General features: G+C 51.3%; 9 protein-coding genes across 9 annotated transcripts; 4 read left to right on the top strand and 5 right to left on the bottom strand.

Annotated features, from left to right (window-relative positions):
* Nucleotides 1-3: 3 nt before the first annotated feature.
* EDD37DRAFT_269822 (fungal-specific transcription factor domain-containing protein) lies at nt 4-3,140 on the bottom strand. The gene is made up of 6 exons (XM_062810945.1): nt 2,671-3,140; nt 2,292-2,616; nt 2,025-2,241; nt 1,944-1,975; nt 456-1,892; nt 4-396 (listed from the first exon to the last, which is right to left on the bottom strand). Exons 1-6 carry the CDS (start codon nt 2,781-2,783, stop codon nt 292-294), a joined length of 2,229 nt encoding a protein of 742 aa, XP_062673532.1. The 5' UTR covers nt 2,784-3,140; the 3' UTR covers nt 4-291.
* Nucleotides 3,141-5,260, bottom strand: EDD37DRAFT_269821 (WLM domain-containing protein). Its single transcript, XM_062810944.1, has 2 exons — nt 4,941-5,260; nt 3,141-4,889 (listed from the first exon to the last, which is right to left on the bottom strand). The coding sequence occupies exon 2, from the start codon at nt 4,845-4,847 to the stop codon at nt 3,498-3,500; it is 1,350 nt and encodes a 449-aa protein (XP_062673531.1). The 5' UTR covers nt 4,848-4,889; nt 4,941-5,260; the 3' UTR covers nt 3,141-3,497.
* Nucleotide 5,261: 1 nt separating this feature from the next.
* Nucleotides 5,262-7,087, top strand: EDD37DRAFT_269687 (uncharacterized protein). The gene has a single exon (XM_062810943.1). It carries the CDS (start codon nt 5,449-5,451, stop codon nt 6,961-6,963), a length of 1,515 nt encoding a protein of 504 aa, XP_062673530.1. The 5' UTR covers nt 5,262-5,448; the 3' UTR covers nt 6,964-7,087.
* Nucleotides 7,088-7,907: 820 nt separating this feature from the next.
* EDD37DRAFT_606437 (uncharacterized protein) lies at nt 7,908-8,819 on the top strand (the record flags this gene model as incomplete). The annotated part of the gene is made up of 1 exon (XM_062814885.1): nt 7,908-8,819. One exon carries the CDS (start codon nt 7,908-7,910, stop codon nt 8,817-8,819), a length of 912 nt encoding a protein of 303 aa, XP_062673529.1.
* A 2,813-nt stretch (nt 8,820-11,632) lies between these two features.
* EDD37DRAFT_606436 (zinc finger and BTB domain-containing protein 38) lies at nt 11,633-12,675 on the bottom strand (the record flags this gene model as incomplete). Its single annotated transcript, XM_062814884.1, has 2 exons — nt 11,633-12,260; nt 12,311-12,675. 2 exons carry the CDS (start codon nt 12,673-12,675, stop codon nt 11,633-11,635), a joined length of 993 nt encoding a protein of 330 aa, XP_062673528.1.
* Nucleotides 12,676-18,018: 5,343 nt separating this feature from the next.
* Nucleotides 18,019-19,411, bottom strand: EDD37DRAFT_647301 (synaptosomal-associated protein, 23kDa; the record flags this gene model as incomplete). Its single annotated transcript, XM_062817848.1, has 2 exons — nt 18,019-18,078; nt 18,128-19,411. The coding sequence occupies 2 exons, from the start codon at nt 19,409-19,411 to the stop codon at nt 18,019-18,021; spliced, it is 1,344 nt and encodes a 447-aa protein (XP_062673527.1).
* Nucleotides 19,412-19,768: 357 nt separating this feature from the next.
* Nucleotides 19,769-22,175, top strand: EDD37DRAFT_269553 (lysine-specific histone demethylase 1). Its single transcript, XM_062810942.1, has 4 exons — nt 19,769-19,935; nt 19,994-20,189; nt 20,396-20,607; nt 20,662-22,175. Exons 1-4 carry the CDS (start codon nt 19,858-19,860, stop codon nt 22,162-22,164), a joined length of 1,989 nt encoding a protein of 662 aa, XP_062673526.1. The 5' UTR covers nt 19,769-19,857; the 3' UTR covers nt 22,165-22,175.
* Nucleotides 22,176-22,185: 10 nt separating this feature from the next.
* EDD37DRAFT_606433 (Endonuclease/exonuclease/phosphatase) lies at nt 22,186-23,199 on the bottom strand (the record flags this gene model as incomplete). The annotated part of the gene is made up of 1 exon (XM_062814883.1): nt 22,186-23,199. The coding sequence occupies one exon, from the start codon at nt 23,197-23,199 to the stop codon at nt 22,186-22,188; it is 1,014 nt and encodes a 337-aa protein (XP_062673525.1).
* Nucleotides 23,200-23,458: 259 nt separating this feature from the next.
* EDD37DRAFT_269532 (uncharacterized protein) lies at nt 23,459-26,283 on the top strand. Its single transcript, XM_062810940.1, has 3 exons — nt 23,459-24,120; nt 24,177-25,351; nt 25,479-26,283. The coding sequence occupies exons 1-3, from the start codon at nt 23,632-23,634 to the stop codon at nt 26,059-26,061; spliced, it is 2,247 nt and encodes a 748-aa protein (XP_062673524.1). The 5' UTR covers nt 23,459-23,631; the 3' UTR covers nt 26,062-26,283.
* Nucleotides 26,284-26,772: the final 489 nt, after the last annotated feature.

Genomic DNA, 26,772 nt, shown 5'->3' with positions numbered 1-26,772 from the left:
GTACCCTTCCGCGTTGCCGATGCGTTGCCGATGCGGCGCTGATAGAGCACGAATCCGATATCGGCTCGAAACATACCGCACACATCCAGCCCGACAAGTTGACGGAGTTGAAAGGCCTGAAGGATGTGCGGCCTGACGTTGAGAATATTATTATGTTTACCGTTTGGACGTCCAGAGGGTAATGGCACGTTTCCGCTCAGGGATGCTTACGCACTTGGCCTGTGATTGACCCAAAAGGTCGCGAGCCTTGTGTGGTGGGCTGGGACTCGAGAATCAAGGCTTAGTGCCATACTATGTCGTCGGCCACAGGTTGTCGTTTAGCCATACTTCTGACAGGTCCATAGGGACATCAGTCGCCGAGGGCATACTGCTAATAAAGTACCGATCCAGCTCATCCTACCACAACAATGGTTAGAAAGTGTCGGTGCGCGAACGAGTTCACGAGATCTTCTTACCCAGTTGATGTCATTTGGATCCATGAAAACCTGCGTGACTGGTAACGTTACGTCTGTAGCCGAGTTCGAAGAGCCTTCCGAGGTACCGTTAGGTATGGTCGACGTCGTTGCCTCCGTATTGGACGTAAGTACCACGGAGCTGGGTCCAGGTCCGGATTCGAAGCTAAGGCCACCCATTGAAGAAGGTAAAGACTGGGAAGGGCCGTACTTCGTCATGATACCAAGGTCGGGCCTAAGTCTGGCGAGCATGGCGGCCAGTGCCTCCGTGGCTTTGAGCGCTTCGACAGATTCTTCACTTGATTCCTTCCAGATGTAGTAAGACGTCTCCAGTGCTCTCGACATTTCTTCGTGGCGGTCTCGGCCCCATATGGCCATGTCGCTTGACAAGGTCGAAGGCTTGGTCATCGACAGGTGGAGATCCAAGCAGATCAGCATCGCTGCAAGCAGCCAGTCGTTCTTGGTGATTGACAACATTGTGCCTCCTAGACCGGCAAGGCGTCCACCGGTTTTGGTTTCTCGGTTCCGGACAGCCTGATAGTCAAGCAGTGTCATTGCCGCTTCGACGCACGACTTCCGTGTGGAGGAAAATCGTTCATCTGTCCTAGAGACGACTAGGCCCTTTCGATGGAGAATACACAATCCGGTCAAATAGATCTGGTCGATGGCGAAGCGTCGCATGATGATATGTGCGGGATCGATCAACGACTCTTCGATGGGCCGTACGCGATAGTATGCTGGCACGCTGTCATGTGCGGCTCTCAGCTCTGTATCGAGCTTCATTACGGAGTCCTCCTCGGAGGAGATGACAGATTGTACGTGCGCCGCAATCTTGCCGAATACTTCGATCACGGGCGCCTTCGCCAGGTAGAAGCCCATTGTTGTGGTGCCGTCGACTGGCCTGCTCGCAGGAAGCTCTTCCGTGTCTTCGTCAAAGTCGTCTTCCGCCAGATTTCTCGGGCGGGTAGTGTCTGATTGTGCGTATGGTATCATCGACGGTAGGCCCATCTGGAAGGAGAGCAGTATGTCCCCATGGACAATGCACAACCAGAGACGGCGCCGCATTTCGCACTCGAAAGTGGTAAACTTACTGTCGTGGGCTGCATCTCGGTTCAGTCCGATCATGAGAGACACTCGGACTGTCGTACCGGTCAAAATGTAGAAGTTGGCTTGCGGATCTAACGACTGGAAATATTCGGCCTCCAGATGCGTGAGAAGGCCTTGCAGAAGATGGATATTCGCTCTGGCGTAATCATCCAATGTGAGACAGCGAAGCGCACAAAGTCGGAATGTTGAAATGGTTTCGTCAACGTCAAGTGGAGATGAGGAAGCGGTGTTTGGCAGCTGCTGGGTAGTCTGTGCTGAGAGTCGAAGGACTGCAAACAGCAGTCCTAGCCATGCTTTGGAGACGGAGTATGGTGCTTGCCAGAATTTGTAGTACTGATTGATCTCGTTAGATGCTCTTCTGTTGGACATTTGATCTAAACCTACCTCGCGTTGGAACTGCTTCGGATGGACAACAGCTATGGACAGTAAGCTCCGTTGACAATCAAAATTGCTCGAAATACGTACGTCTAAAGAAGGATGCCATCTCAAAGTAGTTGGCAACTAGCCTGTCCACTTGCGAACGTTCGGGAAGGCAGGTGATCAAGGCAGACAAGTCCTGATCTCGACTTATGCCATAGATCAAGTCCCACACTTTCGGCTGGGCTCTGGATTCCCGAAGCTTTTCAAAATCGTGTTTGAGGACCTGGTCGTGGTCTTCAAAGTACTCTCGTATCTCAGTGATCTGGGAAAGGTCAGGGGAAATCCTGTCATTTCAGCGAGTGCCCAACTCACGTCTTCAAGTGTTGTCTGCCAGTTTGTTGGTGTCCCATTGGTATGTCCGTCTCTGAGCATACGTGAGTCGTTCAGTAGGACTTGGTGTCCAGGGTCCAGACAGTCAATCATGGACGGTTCTTCGGCCCCTGCGCCATCCTCAGCGTCGAATGAAACATTGTTCTTGGAGCTGAGCTCCAAGAACAAAGACTCCAGGCGGTTGATGCGCTCTTGGACCTTGACAGGCTTTCTGGAACCGCGGCTGGCGGCATCAGGATACGCACAAGACTCGACTGCTTTTCTCTTGGAACAGTTTTCACACGGTTTGCCTCGATTGCATTTCAACCTACGCCGGGGTCAGACCCGCCTGCATGTGCTAGACCAGCCTATGTTTACTCACTTTCGTTGTCTGCACGGTGTGCAGGATAATTGACGACGATTGCGTGTGCCTGCCAGGGAGGTTTCGGCTAGTAGGGCCCAGACATCAGGGTCGAGCCGGGTTTGGTTCGTCATCGTTCAGCTATCCCCTGCCAACGCCTAAGGTTGAAGCGACCGCATTAGTGAAGGGGTCTGAGGGTGCACAATGGGAGATGACGGAGTCGAACATAGTGCTATTATCAACAGGACCTGGTCCCGATTGAGTACAGTGATGGGATTGAAGGAAGGCTTTCGGCCGTACAAGCCTCCCACGCCGAAACTCAATGCTATCACCATCGACATTAGCGATGACTAAGCCTACCACAGCCCCTAAGTCGAGCATCAGCATCAGGCTGCATCTCCTGATCGGCAAGGGATGACAGTTCTCCAATGCTGTCCTGGCTCTGAGTCCTTCAACACACCGATTCACTACAGTTATATTGTCTTTCTCCAATCCAGTGTTGACGTTCCTTAATCAATGGCTTATGCTCAGTGTCCTTAGACACCGATACTGACAGACATCAGATGGGACACATACTGTGATTTCTACACGCAGCTCAAAAACCTCTAGGGTGTCGTATCATTCATAATTTCATATCTCATGGTCATATTCAATCACTGTGGTGCTTGTGTTGTGATCCGAGGTTTGATCTACCAGCGGCGGACGGATAGCGCCAAGTCGCGCTTCTTAAGATTGCTCCGACAGATCGAGTCGATGGTTTGGAGCGCCTTGCCCGAACGCTAGCGAGAGAAGGTGCCTTGATTGGGGCGTTTAGGCCAAATGTGTTTCGTATCGATGCCTTGTTACTTTCATGAGGTCGTCTTCATGCGTCCGCACCTCGAACATGTCCACCATTGGCTTTCCATCCACGTGTTACAGCCACCGCACGTCCAGCCTAAGGGCTTCACTTGCGCCTTGGCCATGGCTTCCGACTCGAACTTAGCGAGAGCGTCTGCGGAGGAGAGGCGTGGTTGCAGCGCTGCCGGGGTCTGCCGAGGTGTAGAAGATGCGTTCTTAGGGCCGGGACGGATGTGGCGCGGAACTGGAGGGCCATCCCCATCCAAATACAAAGAGAGATCTGAATACATGGATGGTCGCTCCGTCTCACATGCTCCGCACATGAGGTGTTGAAGTGGGTTGATGAGGGTGCAGATCTCGCAGGTCCATGTTTCCTGGACTGGAGCAGGTGCGGGCGCGGCTGGCCTTTTGGAAGGGATGGATGGGCTTGGTGAAGGGCGCGGCACCTGTGGCGATGGAGCTTTCTGCGATCTTGCTTGCTGGAGTTCCCGCTCTATTTGCAGTTGTTGCTCGCGCAAGGGTTTCGCTGCCGCTGCGGTTCCTCGTACACCGGCAGGGTTTTCTTGGCTTGGCGGGACGTAGTCTTTACCGAAGAGTTGCTGTTCTTCTTCCTGGATCATGTCGATGTAAGCTTGCATGAGGGCGGCGTCTTCTTCGTCTTGCTTCTCAGCCTTGGTTATCGTAACTTTATCGGTCTTGATAGCTTCTTCGTGCGCGATCTGACGGCCATGCTCGGTCGCGCTGGCGCAGCCCCGTTCGATGCGAAGGCGTCTTTCTGCGGCGGCCGCAATGATCTCCCGAGCGTTTTGGCCGCGGATAATGCCTTGACCACCTAGACGCTGGCCGCTTCCTTTGGTCAGGTCGCGGCGTCGTTCGGCGGCCGCCCGAGCCTGCCGGTGAATCTCGCTGAGTGGTACACGTCGGCCGCCAACACGGTTGCCCTTGCCCAGGAAGCCTTCGCCTGTGTACCCCTTTCTGAGGAGAGCCTCGTGCTCGTCGCGAAGCTTGTCCCAGAGCGCGTGAAAGACTTGATCGTGCGGGCCGTGGATGATGTGCGCTAATTCGTGGAGCATAGTGTCGACGATGTTCTCGAAGGGGAGGAATTGAGTGTCGTCTCCTGGGTAGCGTAGACGTAGACATATTTTCTCACCGCGGTTGATATTGAGGCCTAGCAGGTTGCGTTCATGAGGGTAGAATTCAGCCAGGACGCCGACCCTCCAATTTCGTTGGCGCATGAGAGGTTTGACTATCGAAGCGATCTTCTGGAGCATCTGAAGGGCTTCCGAGCCTCGACGCTTGTCCGTTAGATGCTGGAACTGGTCGACCAGGGGGTCCATTTCGGTAGGGAGCGTGCGAGACATCTTGGATGACTGTGAGGGACAAAGTCCACAAGGATAGAGACTCTCCGGCCAAGTCAGTGGGTTTGTGTCAAGACCTGGCCCAACTTCTCCCACTGATGCCAATAGGTGACCGACACTTTGGGGGGGCGAATACTGAAAGTGTGGTTTCCTCCCACGATTTCGCAAACGAGCGTTTGGTGCAGATAAAACAGGTAGAAACAGGTGAAAAGAAAACGTGTAACTCCTCTCGCTCAAAAGACAACTCGAACGCCGAACGGAATGTACCAGAACAAAACCCTTTTTGTCAGTATTGATGAAGGTGATTCGTAAGAGTTCTCAGCCTGATGGCAAGGCATAGCGGTCTGCCACGTGATGAGCATCATTGGTTCCCCTCATGTTCGGATTGGTTTACGCGCAACGTACCCGACACCTGATCTCGAAGTAAGTGGAATGCAGGCATCAACCTCATTCGACTTCAACAAGCAGACTGCTGTTCAAAGACACATCGGATCTCAAGATGACGAGTGACGATCAGCAGTTCCTGGACCTGGTATGACAACTCCAACCTCTGCAGCGAGTTTTACTAACCATCGCTTCCCAGCTCGCATCCGTCCCAAAGGATATGGCACAATATGGAGGCCGCGTTGCCGACTACATCGAAAAACATACCAACGCAATAGCCTCTGACATTCGCGACGCCATCGATGGTGCAAGCTGGATTCCTGACTCACTGCGACCACCACGACGTTCCGGCGGTGGTTCATCGTCCTTCTTCCGGCCTCCCCCGCCTCCGCAGGGCATTCTCGAGCAGACCACCGCGTTCATCTCTAAGCGTCGTACCGCCATAGCCATCTGTGTGGCCTTCACAGGAACATCTGTATATCTGATACACAGGAGGAAGAAGGCACATGCTCGCAAGAGGAGGGCGAAGAAGCTGCCTAATGGTGCAAAGAAAGAGATTGTGATCCTCGCTTGCTCGACCTTCCACGATGCCTTGACACGGTCATTGGCTCTTGACCTTGAGCGGCGAGGTTACGTTGTCTATGTCACAGTATCTTCGACCGAGGAAGACTCGCTGGTCCAGCAAGAAGCAAAGGCTGACCTCCGTCCACTATGGGTCGACCTGACCTCTACTGTCCCGAACCCTGCCGTCGATGTTCATCCCAACCTCGAACCAATCCGCGAACTTCTGACCAAGTCTTCTCGCCCCTCGTCTCCCGGCGGTCGTTCCAAATCGAATCAGGGCTCCTCCATGAGCAACATGACACTTGCCGGCATCGTTGTCTTCCCAGGCTGTTCCGGCTACGCAGAAGGGCCTCTCGCTCTGATGCCGCCGAGCGATATCGTTGACAACATCAACACGCGCCTCGTATCGCCCGTCCTTACCGTCCAACAATTCCTCCCTCTACTAGCCAACCACAGCACAGATCCGAAATCTCCATCCTCCATCATCATTGCGTATCCATCGATTCCGAACTCTCTATCTCCTCCACGGCAAGTCCCAGAATGCTTAATCACATCTTCGCTCTCCGCCCTTGCCTCGTCTCTCAGACGTGAAGTCAAAGCGGCACACGCCAACATCACTGTCTCCGAACTCAAATTGGGCAACTTCGACATGGGCTCTGTCGCCTCATCCCGAAACACACCTACACAGTCTGCCTATCAAGCTTCATCAAGCACGTCATCATCCTCTTCAGCGCTCATGCCGTGGCACTCGTCACAGCGCGCTGCTTTACAACGCAAGACACTTGGTCAGCGCAGTTTCATCCGCGGCTCATCAGCCCGGGAGTTCCACAATGCTGTCTTCGACGCCCTTGCGCCGCCACAGACGTTCAAAGCGTTTGGTCGCTTCGAATGGACAGCGACACGACGTCCTGAAGTGGTCTTTGTCGGTAGCGGCGCCAGGATCTACGATGTTGTAGGTCGTATCATGCCAAATGGCTTGGTGGCGTTTATGATGGGTTACAAGAGACGAGACACGGAACAAGTCGATGTCGAAGGAGGTCGAGTCTATCCCAAGACCGAGTCTATTCAGCAACGGGACGTCTCCATCGAGAGACTCAATCCTTCTGCTGCTGCCCCAACGTGGGGTTTTGGATCTATAGGCAGTGAGAGCGGGATCTGGGAGAAGGTATGAGCCCGCTTTGGCATGACGAAAACGAGGTATGATACGATGAAAGCGAACGTGAACAGTCCTCTCTTCTTTTCTATAGGTGCTTCTTACTCCTATAGGTGTATGATACATGTTTCTTGGCCCTTTTCTGAACTCAGCAACTTCCTCACTTTTGCGAGCTTGCAAAGTGACATGCCTCAGTGCAGCAATCGGTACCTGGGTATGACTCTTTGGACTCGTACCGAGTATTCAATACTACCGGGTAACGTTCCATGGCCCGGTTCATTGGCGCAGCACAGCCTTGCCGGTTTCGGCCGCGGTCTTTGGATCCGGAGGTGACAAGCAAGTACGCCGGACCTTCATCTGGCGGCCTGTGTCGGACTCCGCAGTGTCAATACCTACCGGATATTCTGATCCTTACGAGTGACATTGAACATTTTCGGAGACCGTTTAAAGACCTTGTATTCCATGTTCACGGCGGCAGACCTTGACGGCCGTCGAATCCGGCCCAGCAATATGTAGATAGTCAAAATTATTTGTGGCAAACCTGGAAGCACTTCCAAGAGGTGATAAATTCATGGCTATGACTGGGCTGCGCTGGTCGTATCTTCCGTTGCGTCTCTTCCTGTTTGCCGCATGCACAGCCTCGTGACATTACTTCCGCGATGCAATGTCTGATATAACTTTCGTGGTTTTGTATGGGTTTTTCAAGGTTCAAGGTGAAACCTCGAACCACCTCGTTTGTATCTCTTCAATATGTCCGCGCGAATTCTGTGTAGGCAATCATCCGCGTGACACACTTTTGCAGGATGGTTGATGGTCACTGGTAGGTCAGTGTCTGGGTATAAATACCTCGCGCACACTCATCGACCTCACACACCTGTTGAGACCCTCCCGTTCTGAACACTGTCAAAGACCACATCTTAAGCAATAGATTTTGCACTGTTGCTGCACTCCTACTCACAGCGATGGCACATTCTCAGATCGATGGACAACTTCAAGTCCAAGTCCATTCCACACCCTTCACCGGAACACGCTCGACGACCACCCGGAACAACCAGAGCCCGGACTTATCAGCGTTCTTCATCCACAGCACCGAACACCCACAAGGCCAAATCTTCTTCGCCACCAAACCTGCCGCTTCCGAGCGCAATTCGATATCACCGCTCAGGGTCAAACGTCCCATCGATCCGACCAAAACAAAACACTCCCTAGAAGCCCTCACGCCCTGCACACTGTTCGTACAATACCGCTGCAAAACCAAATGCCGATCGCTGGGAATCTGCGTGCACTACCAATTCGTCATCGGATGTCGACGGTGTCCCGATGGTTTGAGGTGTCCAAGATGTATGGCGAGTCCGGGGTCTCAAGAGGCCATCCACGCATCACGCCCATGTCCATTGCACCAAGACCTAGCACAAGCGAACCCGATTGAAAATCGGCCTGAAGATTTTTTGGCGACAGATGCACAGAAAGCGCTTTGCGACGAGATATTGAGACGGGCGAGTGAAGGACAGTGGGAGGACATACCAGAGCCAGAGACGAAACGAGACGATGCGATGGGAGGCGTGGAGCAGGATTTGCACGGCTTCCAGTGGGAAGGGGAACAAGTGCAAGAAAGAGCACACCCGGAGCCGCAGCCACCGAGCAATGCAGAGGGGTCGGATGGGATCATGGATACAGTAATAGAGGAGGATGCTGGTACTGACGACGATGAGGACGGGAAGACCATCACTGGCGAGGCCAGTGTTGAGGTTCCCGCTCATACCTTGCCGTCGCCTGGCGGTTGTGCTGGTCGTATCATCTCTCCTGCGTTGCTCGGTGGGCCTCTGGGCATGCAGACTTACACATATGCAGCAAACGGCAGGCGTGCTGGGTGAATGAGTGGTAAGCCCTCACAGGATTGTCGGTCGGAAATCTACGAGCAGTCACAGAAGGCGTGTAGGCTGTTCTGTATGTCAGCGTAGCATATGTAGCAGTATGAGCTCTGGGTCAAGGAGTGCGAGCTCCTCACAGACAACCTCAATGATGTACATTGTCGACACTCGCACCAATTCGAGTCGTCGACGAACATACTGCAGGGCTGGTTGCGACGCGAGAGAGTTGTCGTGCCGACAACAGTATAGCCGTCATGGCGTTCTGTTGTAATATATGGCCACATCTTACGTGTGTTGCTGTCTGGAAAACAGCCTGGCAACACACTAGCACTGTTGCGCGCTCGTGGTGCAATAATAAGAACACATAATCGACTAAACCGAACCGGTTTCCGAGGTTTCATCGCCAGCCATTGCTACAGACGCTGTAATGCTCTCTCTCCCCATGGATTCAATGATATTCGTTCGCCTACACAGACCCGACCCGTAGCTTTGACACTATGACCATGTGAAAGGGTAGATTAGATAGAGCTGTCAGAAATGGACGGACCTATCTTTTACCTTTCTCTTTTCGCTTGTCGGTTGAGCAATGACCGTCAATACGTACAATTGATGCTGAATCACGGTTCACAATCCTGCTCATGCGCTGTGTACCCGTGCTTCCGACATTGCCGGAGCAGGACAAGTATTGTGAGTCAAACGTGTAATGAAAATGTCAACACCTCGTATAGAACATTGATGCCAAGGAGGCTGAAGGCAGCCACCATCGATCGATCTTGAGTGTACGGACACTTGTGTGTCGAATTTGGAAGTGTCAGTACTCGTAACTTGACAGCTATGTCAACAACTGCTCGGCCTCGACGCTTGAGCAAGAAGTAATCGGAGGCCAGGACAGATAACAAGCTCGACAAGAATCAAAACCACTGCTTCATATAACAGTATGACGATCATTGGGCGGATTCGTAGCCTTGCAGTCCTCTGACCCTGCTGGCAAAGACGCCGCTGAAACTCTCGTCTTGCTGTGTTGAGGGTACCTCGAACACCGTACCAGTGCGGTCCTGCGTTTGCCGGATTGGAGACATGTCAATAAGTACCAGGGTATCTACCCCCGTGTTTGGCTCCTGCTGCACAGTAGCGTCGTCGTAAGGCTCTTGTTGGAGTACCTTAGTTGCGCACTGTATTCGCAATGATCCCGGAGTTGGCATATATCATTGTTTCGTCCATAGTTGATGTCTGAAGTGGATAACATTGTGTTTGAAGTCCTGGGGCCGGCTGACGACAACGTACTAACGGTTAAGACAAGATCTCATCTATGGTTGATAGCATCTCCTCAATTTTTGCACCTGTAAGGTTTGAGGCTCATAATTTGGCGTGGTCTGTAGTAGCAATTGCTCGCCGTGTATCCGTAAGTTATGGAGGAAGAGACCAATGCTTTTAATCATTGCCCTGGTCAACGGGGAAGGAAGTGTCTGCAAGAGACCTTGTCACAGCGCCTACTCAGAGGAACAATAATGACCTCAATTGATCGATTCGTTTGGCAGGAACGCTGCGTCGGACTCAAGAGGGGTTAGCACCATCGGACCTTGGCTCAAACACCGAAGGGATTCCTGAAATGGAGATGCATACTCGAGGCATAGCGAAAGTATGTGGTCTGTGCGTCAAGCATAAGATGAAGAAGGAGGAGTGAGTGGATATCTTTTGAGCCTCAGCAATCAGAATTTCCACAAAACGCCACTGACGCCAATGGCGCTGTGGGATGTCAATGTCCCAGGTTGCGACAGACAGCTCCACCCCGACGACGAAGGCCACGGCGAAGGGCGCTTTGATGGTTGCTGGAGCCAGCACTTCAACAGGGGACAATTGATGCGAGCCAGCTGATCATGTCATTCGACCGGTGAGACAAGAAGCAAAAACAAAACACAGTATCAAGGAAAGATGAAGGATTGAGAGGAAATAATGCAGGGAAAAAGGTTCCTGCCCCTTCGCACCATTCCTCACTACAACCGTAGAATGATATCATCCCACTAGCCAGTATTAGTAGTAGCAGTTGACGTGCACGTGAGATGTCTGTTGATTGATACGTGAAACACCATGCAACGGTGCTGAGAATGAAAGAACACTGATCATATTGACTTACAAGTTCAAGCGAAAATGCATGGAGGAATGGTTTGAAACTCCATAGTTATCTTCTTTGTTTCAATTTGTGCTCATGTGCTGTCTAGCAATAATCGAACACTTTCGTAGGCCAATAATGGCCCGAGGCGGGAACTAATTCTTACACCGATTGTAGATAGCGCAGCCTCTTCGCCTCGACTTTCACCATCCAGAGGGATGGATGGCATCAGAGATAATCCACCTGATATGCCATTTGTATCCTGTACGCACAATTCCGATCGCCATCAATAACCCATTTCCTGTCCAGTCGGCGTAACCCTGTTTTTCCTCCTTTGCTGCCCTCGACCTAATGAGCTGCCCACAGCTCACAGTTGAGAAAGCCAGAAAACAATCATCATTGGAACAGTCATCGCTGGGTATCAAGTCGTCATAATAAACAAATAATTGTAGAATAAGCGAATGTCGTGAATCGAAATGCTGAGCAATGCCGCCTGCCCCAGTATTCGTGCATCAGGGCACCAGGCTCGTTGCACACCGGGTCCCCGTCTAGAATCCAATCTGTTGTACACAAGCGCCAACGCTTTTCCAGCGCCACGCTTTGAGAGATATTGTACACGGGAGGGGGGAGACTTCGCGCAGAAGCACGACCATGTGGTCTGGGAAGACCTTGTTGAAATGAAGCCTGATTAATCTCGTCAGACCATTTAGTCTTCGTTGTCGGAAGTGCTGGTGGTAGAAAGGCTGTCACCCTTATGCACCTTCTTGTGTCGGCGCAAGTTGGAAACAACCGAGAAGTGGCGACCGCAGCCTTCGACGTCGCAAGCGAATGGCTTCTCGCCGGTATGGCTGTACATGTGTGTCTGCAGGGAGCTTGGTCGTGTGAAACGCTTGTCGCAGACCTTGCATTTGTGTTTCTTTTGCGTGTTTGCGGACATCTTAGAGGAGAACTGTCCCATCATAGATTGAGGGGCTGGTGGTCCTAGGGGGGCTCCCAACATTTGCTGGGGTCGTGGCAGTGTCCGAGACGCAGCCATGGTCTCGTATCCACCAGCATCCGAGGCCGCTGAACTATAGTCGGTGGCGGAATCGGTGACAGAGCCAACTGAACTGGGAGCGTAGTAGGGATATCCGCGACCAGATTCATTAGAGATGGATGAGTGGTTAGAGGCAGTATGAGGGAAGCCATATGCGTCCGTAGTCGGTCTCTGAGCACGAGCTTCATAAATGTTGCGAGGAGTCAAGTCCTGGAGGTTCTGGTGGCTGAGTGCTAGCATGCCTCGAGAAGCGTCAAGCTCACCAAAGCTGGCGGTGGCGGCACGAGAGTTGTCGACACTGTCGAACATGTTAGACTGAATCAGATGGGAGGTCATGGAGATACTCACGCGTGATCGGACATTTTTCTGTGCTGTTGTTGTTGCTGCTGCTGTTGCTGTTGAGCCAGCTGTTGGGCATAGCCCATAGTAGAGTATGATGGAGTATACGACGATGTTGTCGCTGATGCAGTTGGATAAGACTGCTCGGCATAGGTCGAACGTGGAATGTCTTGAGGAAACCTTAGTACATCGTTCCCGTATGTGCTAGAGTAGTCGCTACCTTGAGCCATGGAGCCAGTGACTGGTGGCATGTGTGAATATGGCATTGACATGGTAGACCTTGAGTTATCCGTCTTGGATAAAGCCGGGAATGAGGCACTGGAGGTGCTGGTCTGGTGTGACCATGGGTCGCTGAATTGCGGTTGAGTATGCATGTTTGGGTACATGTGATCGTATCCCATTCCTCCGTATTGTCGACCTTGGTTATCAATGACCATCGTCATGGAGCCGGTATTTTGTAGGAAGAGTGAAACAAACAAATCGTTGGAAAGTATCGACGATGTTGTCTCGTTGTGATCGCCTGAAGGCGATGGGCGGCGTACAAGTGATGACTCCAGATGTATACTGGTTCCTGAACAAAAGACGATCCAACTCTGACCGAGGGGATCGACGAATGTTATGTAAATGCTTGTGTGGAGAGCTTGGAGGCGGGAAACTGCCAATGGAAGGTCCACAGATGATCGATGAAGATCTTTTGCTGTTGTTGGAAGAATGGCGGAATGAGTAGTGCCCCTTTCCCTCTGATAGCAATATTCCTCTGGTGCACTGATGCGCAACTTTCAAACAAGTTCGGCGAGCGGCAGATCGACAGATTGGCCGGTGTTTGATAGATTGTAAAGATGCCACTTGAGAACGACGGCTTCTGAACGGTCGTGCTCAATTAATGGAGTGTGTTGAAGAAGGTTTGTGAAATCTCCGACCTCTAGCTGGCTTTATCGGCGACGGGGAATGATATGCCTTGTGCAAGTTGGATGTCTTCTTGATGTGTGTCTCGGATGGTAGAATGTCGGATTGATATCTGTTTTTCCAAGTATGAAAGAAACAGGTCCGTTCGCGCAATGTGGGGTGGGGAGACGTAAGGGTAGATAAGTTGTTGTGAAAATGCCAAAATTGCTGCCAGTGCCTGTGTGTATGCTTGCAGTCTGTAAAGTTACGTCGGTGGGAAGACCCTTAGCAATGTCGAGAGCGTTGGTTGACTGGCATCATCGCAATTGACTCCAAGTTTACCCTTGGGCACTTGTTTGATGCAGGGCTGCTTAGCTCGAGAAATGGCACCTTGGATGGCGTTCGCGGTGGAGAATGGATCGAGAGGATGAGTGGGCAGCGTACCCTGTCTCCAGGCCGGAAGTTGTCAAAAGATGATTTCAGTGGAGGCAATTCTTGTTTAGTCCGTGAGGAAAACGGAGGCCGGGGCGGCAGGGATGATGAGAGGGGTTGCTGTTTTGCAGGGCTAGTGCTTTGATGCTGGCGCAGTGATCAAGGTTAGTCTCAGGTATCTCGGAGGTGCGACCTGGTAGAAACGGGGACCCGGCCCTGAATGAGGCTTAGAGGAGGAGTGACAGGGATGCCAATGCTGTTGTTGCGGAAGTGAGATGAGTGGATACAACGTCTGTGATGCCAGATTGAAAGATGGAGGCGGTCAAGGACCAGGTAGAAAACAGTGTCATTGGTTGGTTTAGATAGCGATGACATCTGCTGGCGCACAACACAGAGTTCAATTCCCAAGCCCTTAAAGGCAGCCCTGGCTCCAAATGCAGCCACCCGGCTATAATATTTTTACGGGGCCTTGACCACTGACAGGGACTTATACGGGCAACAGCCAAGCACCGGCGTCATTGATGGAAAGTGGCCGGGTGGAGTTCAGAGCGTTGAAAATGCTGGCCTGAAGCCTGAGGGCTACATATTTTGTGGGGAGAGAATTGTCCATTGAGGAATCAGAGTCGTCAGAAGAAAAGGCAATAATAAGATCTAATGCTGTCAGAATGCATTGGATATAGTGTGGTGAAACCGACTCAGACCTACCGACAAAATTGCTAGAACAAATGGAAGGGTATCCTAAGACAACAGAAGCACTGGAATGGTTCAGCATGACTCCTACTCCGTACTTACCAGGTAGATTGACATGGCGGCGGCGTGTGTACACAGTAGTCGTATGCCACCTATCAATGATAACAGAAAAGGAAAGAGGTCCCAGGGCGGCATGCTAAGTGCAGTATGGGAGAAAACTGTAACCAATAGCGATATCAGACCAAATGTGAACCATTTCGATAAGTGTCGTTTTTCGTGCCAGTGCTACTGCTGTCAGTACGTACACACGACCAGAGTCAAAGCACTCTAGCATTTTAAGCCTCCAATTATTCTCATCTAAGAATCTGACCCTCAATTTTGTGGCTTGCAGGGATGTTGCTGGCACAAGATGCACTGTGCAGCGGACCCTCTAATAAAGCAACGGACTTCCAGCCACTGACGCCGTCTGTGCTTCGACGCACAAACCTTAGCATGACGCCCACTGGCACCCCTTCTGACTCGCTGCAGATGCTATAGTCAAGTCAATTTGATCTCAAGCTACCATAGTATAGACCTCTTCAAGCTAGCCATAAGCCATCAGAAAGAGACTCGACAGCCATAACCCCTTAGCGCAAACAAATAGAGCCTCTCAACTTCTCAGAAAATGTTACCCTGAAGCAGGGCTTGCAACCTGGCGCCGAACGAATGTGGTATAGGACATAGTTTCCCCTGTTGGGTTAATTGCCGAATTACCTACATGCCGCGTACACACTGACTCGGTACACCAAATCTAGCGAAGCCAAGACACCTAGCCTTTGGGCATCTTCGTACCCAAAATATCGATGCGGGTGTTCCGTATCATGCGTACATTGAACAAACAACTTCAAGAGCGCAAAAGTGCAAATTCCGGTGGCAGACGCTCCATATCGCTGATCTGTTCATCAACCTGGAGAAGGTACGTTCCACGTGAACCAGGTACACTGGGTAGTGCCGTAGCCGTAGCCATGCTCCCCAGTGCCTCGTGCCAGGAATAGATGATCATGTTCTGGAATTTTGGGGAGATCGTCTCGCAACAATGGAAATGATGAGCGGTAAGATACCGTTAAGGTAAGTTGAAGCCCAAGACTTCGAAAATAAAGGCCCAGGTGCTTCTCTCGCCACTCTATAAGTAGGGCACGTTTCCGATTGGCAACGTGCAGTGAGTGAAGCAACCTCACCTTCCAAAAGTGATGCTGGTGAATTCAACAAGGTAGCGAACTCAGCAGTACAGTAGCGTCGTGTGCTCAGCCTTCTTCTATACAAAGTAGCCAACAGTACGAGATAACATCCAGGTTCGCAGAAACCCTTCGTGTCAGGGTTGCAGGACCCTGCAGAACGTTTTGACGGGGTGTAGGGTTGTACAGCACAAACATTTCGATGCAGGGCACGCAGGGTCTTCTTGCCGGTAGAGTTCTTCCATTGGCCATCTTCATCTCGCTGACGTCTTACCAAGTCCGGCTTGGAATGTGTTATTGAGATTGCATAGGCACTCGTACCTTATGTCTCTCCTTTCAATCTCTTGATTTTGCGTTTGCTCATGCATCTGCCGGCCAGTGTTGAACCATCGTTCAGTCACGATCTCGTTGGAGACGAGTGGAGATATTGGGAACCTGAAACAGCGCCAAAAGTGAACCATTCGGAAAGATATTGATCAAGGGTGCTGTCAATGGTTAGTGTTGGCGGGGTGGCTTTTGGTGGCGTCGAGATGGCCTGCTCGCCCTGCTTGGACCCTCTCGTTAGACTGCAAGGGCCTCACCAACGGCAGACCGCTCAAACCCACTCCGTTCGTCACCCTCGATCCCACAGCACGTCATGCTGCTTGCTTGTGGTGGGATGCAACGCTTCTTCATTGGTCCGATATTCTGCGACTGGATTCGTTCCAAGACTTTTCCACCTTTTTGAAGAACAACCACTCGAGCGTCCTGGTTGTTGCAGACACTCTCACCTGGGGTAAAGCCTTTAATGGTCGACCGATAGTAGGGTGGCAAATTCTTCGCAATTGCTGCGTCGTAATAGGTTTGACCAGTCACAAAAGCACAGAAGTGATGAGGAATAATGATGCAATGGCTGGACATTGGAGAGGAGAATGGCACGAATGGTCTAATGGTCAGAGCATTATTTGGCTTCATCGATTGCGGAACTGCCTCTGTACGGCTGGTGCTGAACTGTGACAGACACATTTGAAGCCATGTTGTCAACTTGTTTAGATTGTGAAAGAACCTCTGCCGTGCCGTTTGAAAGTCCTGTCATTACTGTTGTCACCGACGCCGGCCCTGCCGGTACCGACGGCCACTGCTGTCTCATTTCTCATCTACCATTCCAGTCCATAGCTTCACCTCAATCTTGTCCCTTGTGACCCGTTGCATGTGCAGTTGCGTAAAGCAAATCTGCGACAAGTGGAATCCTCTTTTTCGTTTGCTATAGGTTGGAAATTGAGTTTAAGGGCCTTTCGGATTGCAACGTTGCCGGCTTCGAAGACTCACAAGTCTGAAGCTTTTGGAGCCGCCGCAACTCCGAAGAATGCTGAACCCCTCTTACTGTAGGCTTTAACGTCCCTCTTCCGCCTGAGAGTCTATGTCTGTCACAGTTTCCACAACCTTATTGAGGCTTTCACGGCGCCTTGTGTGTCTGCTAGACCTCTGAAGTGCCCAAACCAGAGAAAGACAGCGATGCCACCCCCTCCCAAGTCATTTGTCTTAGGATGTCTTGCTTCCGGCATAGTTGACAGACTGTCAGATTCCCTTCGCAGAGTCACGCCGGCAACTCTTCTCCTACTAAATTCCCATCCCTTCACTATCGAAGCCAAATATGTATTGTGAAATTGGCAAGTCCTTAGTTCTCATTATCGGGACTGTTCTCCCTTCCCTGCTGGTGCCCGCCTTTCTCATCGACGATCATCTATGACCTGGGCAGATCCGGAACGCCACAAAGATATTCTCCGACCTCCTTGTTTCATGCCCTTGTCAAGTTGTCAGATTATTGCGCGTTCGTGGTCTTCGAGAATTCAAAGGCTTGTGAGCGCTTGATGAGGTTCCATTCTCGGTATGACAATCTCCACCTCACCGACTTAGCGGAGTATAGCGCATTCTACCTGCCTACTCGTATGCAGTGAGATGAATGATAGTGGACGTCTAGCTTGATCCTGGGTGCAGTGGCACGGAGCGTGGATGTCTACCGTAGCACACTCCCATAAAGCAATAACTAAGACATACAACGTCTATAGGCCACCGGCTCCAGTTCAGGGGCAGACTGGATTCTGTTCGAAGTTTTCTCCCGCCAGGGGCCGCGACCTACTGCCTTCTACGGTGAGATGGATGCGACCGCGATCTCTCACATACGGTCCAAAGCGCTCCCATCTTGGAACGGACCTGCATGCGCCTGTATGAAGAGTACCGCGCGGCTGGCCTCGTACCAAACCGATGCACAATGATTTTCCGGGTGATTGACCATGATGAGCAGCTTGGGCACTCAGATCTTGTACTTGTGGCAGGTACCAGGCTGATCTGTTGATCGGGATCAACAAGGCTGCCACATCGCCCCACAGCCTGAGGACGAGGCTGCAACGCATTCCTAACACCTCAGTCTTATGATCAAGTACTTCCATATTGCTGCTACAGCATAGACTTGCAGGCCTGAGTCTAAGGATTGGGCGTTGATGTGATGAGACACAACTACTTGATCCTCTTCAACCGTTCCGTCTGGAAATGGAGACGGTCGTCGAAACGGTCGCTCTGTAGTAAAATCAGCAAAAGGTCCTGCTACCAAATATGATGTACTCACCTTCTCCGCAATGTTCTGAATCAATTGGTTTTGCTGTTCGACCTCTTCTCCGGTTGCACGAGCCAGCAGGTTGAGGCGTTTGGCTGCGCCAGAAAGGTCGTCAAGATTGCGATCGATTTCATCCTCCATCGCATCATCCTCGCTGTCAGCTTCAAATTGGTATTTGGTCCGCTCCGCAAGGCTGCTCTTGGTCTTGTTTCCGCTAGAAACTTCATCCAGGCCCTTGAAATTCTGGTTCATTCGTTGACCACTCTGGAAGGCGGCTTGTCGGGACGCTTCTCGAGCCTCTCTTTCAGTATGGTGTCGGTCCATGATCTGCTCATCTCTACGAGCCCGTCTATCCTTGGCTGTGAAAGGGTTGTTCACATGAACCGCAAACATGCTTCGGTTCAGCGTCTTCAATTCCTTCGTCTTGTCCTCGGCGATATTGATGTGGTTGTTGCCAATGTCTAGATTCCGGTCTGTGTTATGCATTCTTTCGCCCTGGGCGCCCAGCCTAGCAAGGGTATTGCGGCCCATCTCTTCAGCTTGAGCAGCAATTCGAAGGGCATTTCTGGTGGAAGCCACATCCTGCTGCTTCATGAATTTGATCTCTTGTTTTGTTGCATTGATGTCCTCTTCTTCTTCCTCTTCAGCCGTTAGTTGACGGTCACCGTATGCCCCGTAGCTGCGATCCCCAGCATCGTTGGCGGGGTTGTATTGGTAATCTGGGGCTGCGTCGACCTGGTTATTTGGCTTCTGATCCATACGTTCCCGTGCACCACCAAATAGCTCATCACGACTCGAGTCATTGTCGTATAGGTTGGACGATCCAAGTCCGCCATAGCCACCTTGTCTTGAAGTCCCACTGGGCTGCTGTATCGATCCATAGGGGTTTCCACCGCTGCCAGCAGCACCGTAACCATTTTGATTGCCGAACTTGTCAGCCCCGTACCCACCTTGAGGAGGGCCGTAGCTGGATTGGCTGCCGCCATATGGGTTATCTCGGCCCGGTGGTGGTCTCTGTTGTCCAGGACCCGGCAGACCTGATGCTCTGCCCTGTGGTCCAGGGCCAGGCTGTTGGCTGCCTCGAGGATCAGGGACAGAAGGTCGTTGCTCTGATGGAGGAATGATTCCTGCGCTCATCTTCGCCCTTGTATATGGGTCGGGAGGGATTGCAGTTTGAGCATATGGATTCTGTGAGGGAGGAGCAGGGGATTTGGACTTGTTGCGAGAACCGAAGAGTGCGAGTCTGCTGGATGAGTCGTCATCATTGTCGCCCTTTTTGAGACTGAATTTCCCCATGGCTGTAACGGTATTCAACGGGTATCAGAGATGATGATGATGATGATGATGATGATGATGAAGAGTAAGGATTTGGAGAGATGATCGCGGTGTTTTGTTCTCGATGGACAACGTCTGTAACAGTAACGATTACTATGTGGTGATCAAGGGTTGCAGAAAGGATGTCGAGCTGAAACCTGAGGACGTGGACGACAGGGGCGGTGCAGCAATGAGTTCTCAGGACGTCTCAGCGCAGGCAGGCTGACCGTTTCTAGACCAACATAGACCGTCCGCAGTTTATCCGCATCAGCGATAAGATAAGGTACGATCTCCAGGTCTTGGCGAGTTTGTTAATGGTCTCGTCACTTTCGGTATCAAGTTCATCGTTCGTCTGCTCAAGCTTCTAGGTATCTTACAAGATTGTCCATTTGGAATCGAATTCGGCTATTCAGCCAAGGTGAAGGCCGATGGCCCCCAATATAGACAAAGAAGCCGATCATATCAAGAACAAAGCCAGAAAAGAATTACTAGAACTACTTGAAGGGGTGCGAGACCACAACAATGAACGCCAATCCAAGCCTACATTGCTGACGTCGTGGCTAGGTGCGCGGAAAGAAGAATCTGGTCATTGGGAAGGATTTGACTGGGCTGCTCAGTCTGTTCGTACAGTTTCCCACACTCAAAGAGTACGGTGTGGACAAGGTGTTCGAGCTCGAAAATGGCAACACCGACTCCTCCCAAAGAAACATTGTTTATCTTGTACATGGTGAGAAGGCAAACTTGGTCCAGGCCGTAGCAGGTGAGATACCCCACCAGATTCTTCTCCAACTGGGACTTCCAAAGAGATTGCGCGGATCAACTTCTCAGTTCCCTGCTGTCAGTCTTGCTCCCTAGATCAAGCAAATGCAATTCGGATACGATATTTCTTCGTCAATACAATGCCTCTGTACTGGCATATGCATTGAACGTACCATCGGACGCTAACATTTGTGTTCGCTCGTCTAGAACAGATCAAGAAGATACAGAAAAATGGGTCGGTCGAGCATGAGATCTCCATCATTTGGGTTCCAAGAAGAACGCTCGTCTCGAATAAGATCCTGGAAGATGAAGGGGTTCTTGGGGATGTGAATATCTCCGAACTGCCTTTGTACTTTCTGCCCCTAGAAGACGACATGCTGTCTATGGAGCTCGATGGAGCTTTCAGCGACTTATATCTGGTATGTTTGACCACCTGCCACGCCAATAAAAACCGCTTTTTGACCATATGGCAGACACATGATCCTTCTCCGCTGTATCTCGCTTCGAAAGCTCTGATGTTGATCCAGCAAAGACACGGTCTATTTCCGCGGATCCTGGGAAAAGGAGACAACGCTCGCAGACTAGCTAACCTGCTCCTCCGTGGACGCAAAGAGCTCGACGCCGATGAAGCCGCAACGCAGTACACAAATACCCCGAGCACGTCAATCGAGCAGTTGATAATCTTAGACCGCGATGTCGACTTCGCAACTCCACTGTTAACCCAGCTGACTTACGAGGGGCTGATTGAAGAATTGATTGGGATCAAGCACAACCGTGCAGATGTTGATACTTCGATTATCGGTGCTGCTCCTCAGCAGCAGCAACGAACCCAGACTGGATCATCCTCGGTACCTCCAGCTCCAGCGGTGCGACAAGGCCTCAAGCGCAGAATACAGCTTGAATCATCCGACCCACTATACGAAGACCTACGATCCTCCAATTTTGCTCTCATAGGCCCACACCTCAACAAGATCGCTCGACGCCTCGAATCTGACTATGAAGGCCGACACAATGCTCGAGGAATCAACGAGCTTCGGGACTTTGTGAACAAGTTGCCTGCCTTCCAACAAGAACATCAATCTCTGGCCGTTCACACGAACCTGGCAGATGAAATGACCAAACAGACCCGTTCTGACGCCTTCAATCGCGAATTGGAAGTGCAGCAGAACATCGCTGCCGGAACAGATCCAATATATCAGCACGACACCATAGAAGAGCTCATTGCCCGTGACGCCCCTCTCAGCGCTGTTCTACGTCTGCTGTGCCTCGAATCTACCGTTGCAGGCGGCCTCCGAATGAAGGACCTGGACTCATTTAGAAGGCAAATATTACACGCCTATGGCTTCCAACATCTCATAACTCTCGACGCTTTAGAAAAAATGGAACTGCTTCAGCCGCGCTCATCAGCCTCGGCGCTACTTCTACCTGTCGGCGGTGCAGCAGGTCAGTCAGAAAAGGGCTCCAAGACAAACTATGCGTATCTGCGGAAAGAACTTCGGTTGATCGTGGATGAATATAACGAACAAGATCCAGAGGATGTCGCCTACGTATACTCGGGCTACGCGCCGCTGAGCATCCGAATTGTGCAATGCATCCTTCAGAAACAATATCTTCAAGCTCTCCACAAGTCGCCCCTGCCTCTCACGCCTTCTAGCACGGGCTGGGCAGGATTTGAAGACATCCTCAAATCTGCAAAGGGGCCGACATTTAACATTGCGCAAAAGCCAACAGACGAAAAAGCAGCCAAGGCGAAGGCGGCTCTTGCAGGAACAGGAAATTGGAAGACTGTCTTCATCATGTTCCTCGGTGGGATCACCTTCACGGAAATTGCGGCACTCCGATTCATTGCACGCAAGATCGCCGACTCTGGACAAAGGAGGAAGATCATGATCTGTACGACGGGTATCGTGAGTGGGAGAAGCATCCTGGATGGGTTGATCGAGAAGTCAAACTTGGGTTCAGGTCTTGCTTCATGATGTCGACGTAGAAGTCGTCCCTCACATGTTTTCAAGCGTCTTTCTCGAGTTCGGGATGCTGAATTCAGCTTTCACGCCCAGGTGATCGGTCACCCAACCTTCTTCCATCCCTTCCTCTTTGATCAGGCTGTCCTGGACATGCTTCTCCTCTGCCTTGACGCCCAGACCGAATCTCTCAAACTTTTCACATCGCAAATTGCCGCAGAAGAACAACTTGTCCATCCGACTGCAACCGAACTGGTCCCTTTGTTTGGTTGGCGCCATTTGGCCCCATGTATACCCTTCGTCGCTATCTTCGCTGCCGCCCATTGTCAAGTATGCATCTTGCAGACCGTTGTCGGTGTGAAGCGTTCTGTCGAAGTCCTGGATGGCATTGAAATCCCCACCAATCACGCTTCCAGTGACTGCTGGATCGCGCATGACTTTTGCTGCGGTGGCGAGTTGTTGTGGTCTTTTGGGCGGATCGGCGATCAGTGATTCAAGATGGCTGTTACAGATGCGGATGCTATGGCCATTGCCGAATGCCAGATCGACAAACAGAGCGTCTCTTTCCATGACTGTTTGTTCATAGTGCACCCTGAAGACAGCATTGACTGGCAGAACTGTCGGGATTAAGGTGCAAGTGCCATAGTGTCCTGACTCCCAGTACTTGGAGGTTATGTCAGTCAAGCTGTACTTTTCACGGATCCACGGTTGCTCTTGTATCAGGGCAAGATCTGTCTCGAGCATCTCCTGCAGCATGACAATTGTTGGGGTACTGTTGGCCTGGACATGAGACTCCAAGTGCTTTAGCGCAGCCAGCATGCGCTCGTCTGTGAAAGGTAGCATGAAGTCGATGTTCCAGGACATGATGGAGATTTTGGGAATCAAGGAAGCTGGTGAACCGCTCCTCGAAGGAGATACCGCTTCCCATGTTGACTTATCCGGAGAGAATGTATAGTATGACTGATCATACCTTTCCTGTCGCCTCCAAGGATGCGATAGCTTCTTCTTAGAATTGATCATATCGATCATGCGCTTGATTTTGGGGTCCATCTTAAAGTGACTCGTCTTGCTGTACTCGTGGACGGCGAAGCTAAACTTTGGTTGGACTGACTTCAGATGGAAATTTCCCCAGTATGACAGTCTGTGAAGTGCTCGCAGCTCGAGACAAGTGCTCATAGAGCAAGCTGATGGTTCATCTATGATGACAAGCTGAGTTGTCGTTAAGATTCAGATGGTCGTCGTCGCTTACAAGTGCAGAACACCTGCCGAGGTTCACATTTAATTGGCTGACAGGCACTTGCACGTATTAATATTCCCCGGGTTCTCTTGCCTTCTTCCGTTTCTCGACGTCGATAACCTGTTCATCAACGATCTCAACATCTCGATAATATGAGACACAAGGCGCGATCACCTATGGCTGCGCTTAACGCTCCGAGGTTGTAGATCTGACCATGGAGTTCATCATCCCTCCATCTACCCGATATGGCCGACGCTTCGAGTCAACTTTCGTCGAGCGCGACGAAGCGACCACGACCCGTGATATCTTGCTTAGAATGCAGGAGGAAGAAACTCAAATGCGACCGAACGCATCCATGTCAACAATGCATCAAGATTGGTCGTCCTGGCCAGTGTGAATACCAGTCAGGAGTCGAACCGCTGCCCAACATTGCGTATGCTCTGGCAAGTCCAGCCAAGAGACAGCGCATCCATTCACCTTCAGTAGAAGCTGTGGACAGAGGCATTACGGTACCGAACGGCTCGCATGATCTGCCGGTATCTTCTGCAGGTAGAGGCGTTATTGAAGACTTGCAGGAACGAGTGGCCAGGCTTGAGAATGCCATTTTGGCAGGAAACACTGCGCGCGAGGAGTCCCAGAATCCTCACACAGCAGCGCCAATGTCTCTCGAAGCCAATGGTACTCATGCCGATGAGAGTAACGGCCCTTCGACATCACAACCACTCAAGTTGATGGTAAGTCCTGCCAATTCCGCAAAAGCGTACTGACCTCCGTCACTTACTCCCCATAGTTCAAGGAAGCATGCCTTTTCATGTCGCATTTGCAAGATACTGCCATCAAGTCCGAGATGGCGAGCCTCCGAAATGATCTTCAGACCATACATTATTCCGTTGAGATAAACAACCACAGACTATGGCACCAGCCGGCACCACCCCAGCTGCTAGATCAGCAACCTTTTGACCTGCCACCCTTCCACATCTGCGAAAAATTGGCTACATTGTATTTTGACAATATGGAACACTGTTTTCGAGTCTTGCACTACCCGTCGTTCAGGAACCAGCTCAAAATCCTCTTCACGGATGGACTCGGGAAGGACGCCTGCAGCTTCGGCTTTCTACCCCAGCTTATAGGTGTCCTCGCCTTCGCTATCACAATCGGAACTCACCCTGAATGTGTAGCTGCGGCATCATGCGCAATCCTCGAGCCCTCCCGAGCCCTGGACTTCATGAGCAACTTCCTCAGCAAAGCCCGACCACGGCAAAGATACACTCTGCCAGTCATGCAGACCAAGGCGCTCCTGCTAATCTGCAAGTGGGCGTTCTTGCAACCAATGGATGACTTGCTCAGGCTTGGTGGGGAAATACTTCGCGATGCTCTTATCATGAAATTGAGCGAAGATCCTTCCAAGCTCGCCGGGATTGATATCTTCGAAGGCGAGCTACGAAGGCGGCTATGGATGAGCATTGTCGAAACAGACCTCATGTTATCACTTATGTGCAAAATGCCCTGCATGGTCCCAGCATACACCTCAAAGCCTCCACAAAACATCAACGACGACGAGCTCTACGCAGACATCGATTCACTGCCCCAATCGCGTCCTGTGGAGGAATGGACAGATGGGTTATGTCAATATGTCCTCTCTCAATCCTTTCCTCGTCGGCTAAGCGCATGCAAAGAAACGGAGGGCACCACGCACGTCAGATTTGCTGATATCCGGCACCATTTGACATATCTGGAAAAGATCCTGCAAGAGCTTCCATCTCCCTTGCGATTCACTTACCAAGGCGACCAAGCGAGCAAAACGCCCCCACGTCTACTTGCGAGAATGGAGCTGGACTTTAGCATAAGACGACCCTTGATGCATCTTTATACCTGCGCCGCCACTACGCCTTATGTGACCGATATCCGGTCAGAGTGCAGCGATGGCTTCGTGCAATCATGTCTGATGATTACCACTTTCCAAGAGTAAGTCGTCCTGTTCTAAAGTCTCCATTGCACACTCCCTACGGCAGGTTCTCTGGGCGTTACCTCTCATTCGTTGCCCACTCACATCCTACCTCTTGCTATCAATCACCCATGCTAAGAGTCTCAGTCTTTTCGATCCCAGGTACTCAGAGATAGACGTGCCTCAACCTGAAGGGTATTGGGATTTCTTTCACAACCTGTACCGAATGGAAATGGGTTTGGCTATCCTTGGTCTATGCCTTGAGATCAAAAAGCTTGCTTCTCTCGCTTCGATGGATGGCGAACCATCCCACCCGGGCGGTCCACGGTCGGCAGTAGTCACGAAGACGAGTCTGATACATTCGGTCCAGGACACCTTGGAACCGCTGAAGCTCCGTCTGTCTCATATGGGTGGGAATTTCAAAGATCTCGTCTATTTCACCATCGTCGTGACCTCCCTTTTGCCGGAGCATCCAGGGCAGACTAAGGAGGACGTGATTCGAGAGATGTTGCAAGAGCTGGCCCAGGAGTGTCTGAGTCAGTTGCGCAAGGATGATGTTCCAATTGTCGCCTCACCGCATAACAATCATGCTCTGGGAGACTCTGCCTCGGCGGGCAACGGGGCTTTCGCTGGGACGGGAACGTATGACCCGTCTTGGGCGGACTTCCCGACTCTCGACATCTTCGAGCCGTTGGACCAGGTTGATTTGTCGGGTGATAGTGCAACTTGAAGAATAAGGGACACTTCACATCTGAACTGCTTGGGTTTGTTTTCTGCATGGCGCAATATATAGCAATCTGACTTGGGTCCGGAGCAATCCGCACATCGATATGTGGTATTTTGGTTATAGCGGAGTGCACAGGTGGAAGGTGGGATTTGTCAGGACTAAGTATCTTCATAGCATTGCTTTCAATTCCTGGTAGAGATCAAACTTTAAAGTGCCTGTTCTATGCTTTTGGAGTTTCTCCATTGCTTCTATGCAGGTCCTGGGACTTTTGATCGTGCCCATTTTCTAGATTCTCGAGCACGAAGTACGAGCCCCTGAAACATCTCATCGTCCGCTCGGTATTCCAGCAGACCTGACGATTTCTGGCGCATCAATGATGACTCAGGGCCGATGCATGCACTTATGTCCGGATGCCTTTCCAATCAGAGCATCGACAGGTCCTAATCCATGTCGAATCGAGGAGTTGTAGGGGAAGGAGCACGGCGCACAACTGTCTGCCAGGAGTTTGCCCTTCGTCCGACTGGTGAGATATTGAGAAAAGAGCACCAAACCCCATTTGTCTGCTTGGACATTGTCCTCCGTCTTCATAGGGAGATATTCAGACTAGAGCAGCAATCATTCTGTCATGCCCGTAGATGGCAGGTCGATCTTTGCGCTCAATCTTCGGGCCAAACCCTCCGGTTCTGTGTTCGAGGGTTTGTCAGGTAGCGTGTG

This window comes from Exophiala viscosa (genome assembly GCF_022695815.1).
Source record: "Exophiala viscosa unplaced genomic scaffold EDD37scaffold_2, whole genome shotgun sequence".
In the NCBI taxonomy this organism is placed as follows: domain Eukaryota; kingdom Fungi; phylum Ascomycota; class Eurotiomycetes; order Chaetothyriales; family Herpotrichiellaceae; genus Exophiala; species Exophiala viscosa.
Note: the sequence above shows the minus strand (reverse complement) of the source record. Positions and strands in the feature narration are given on the sequence as shown.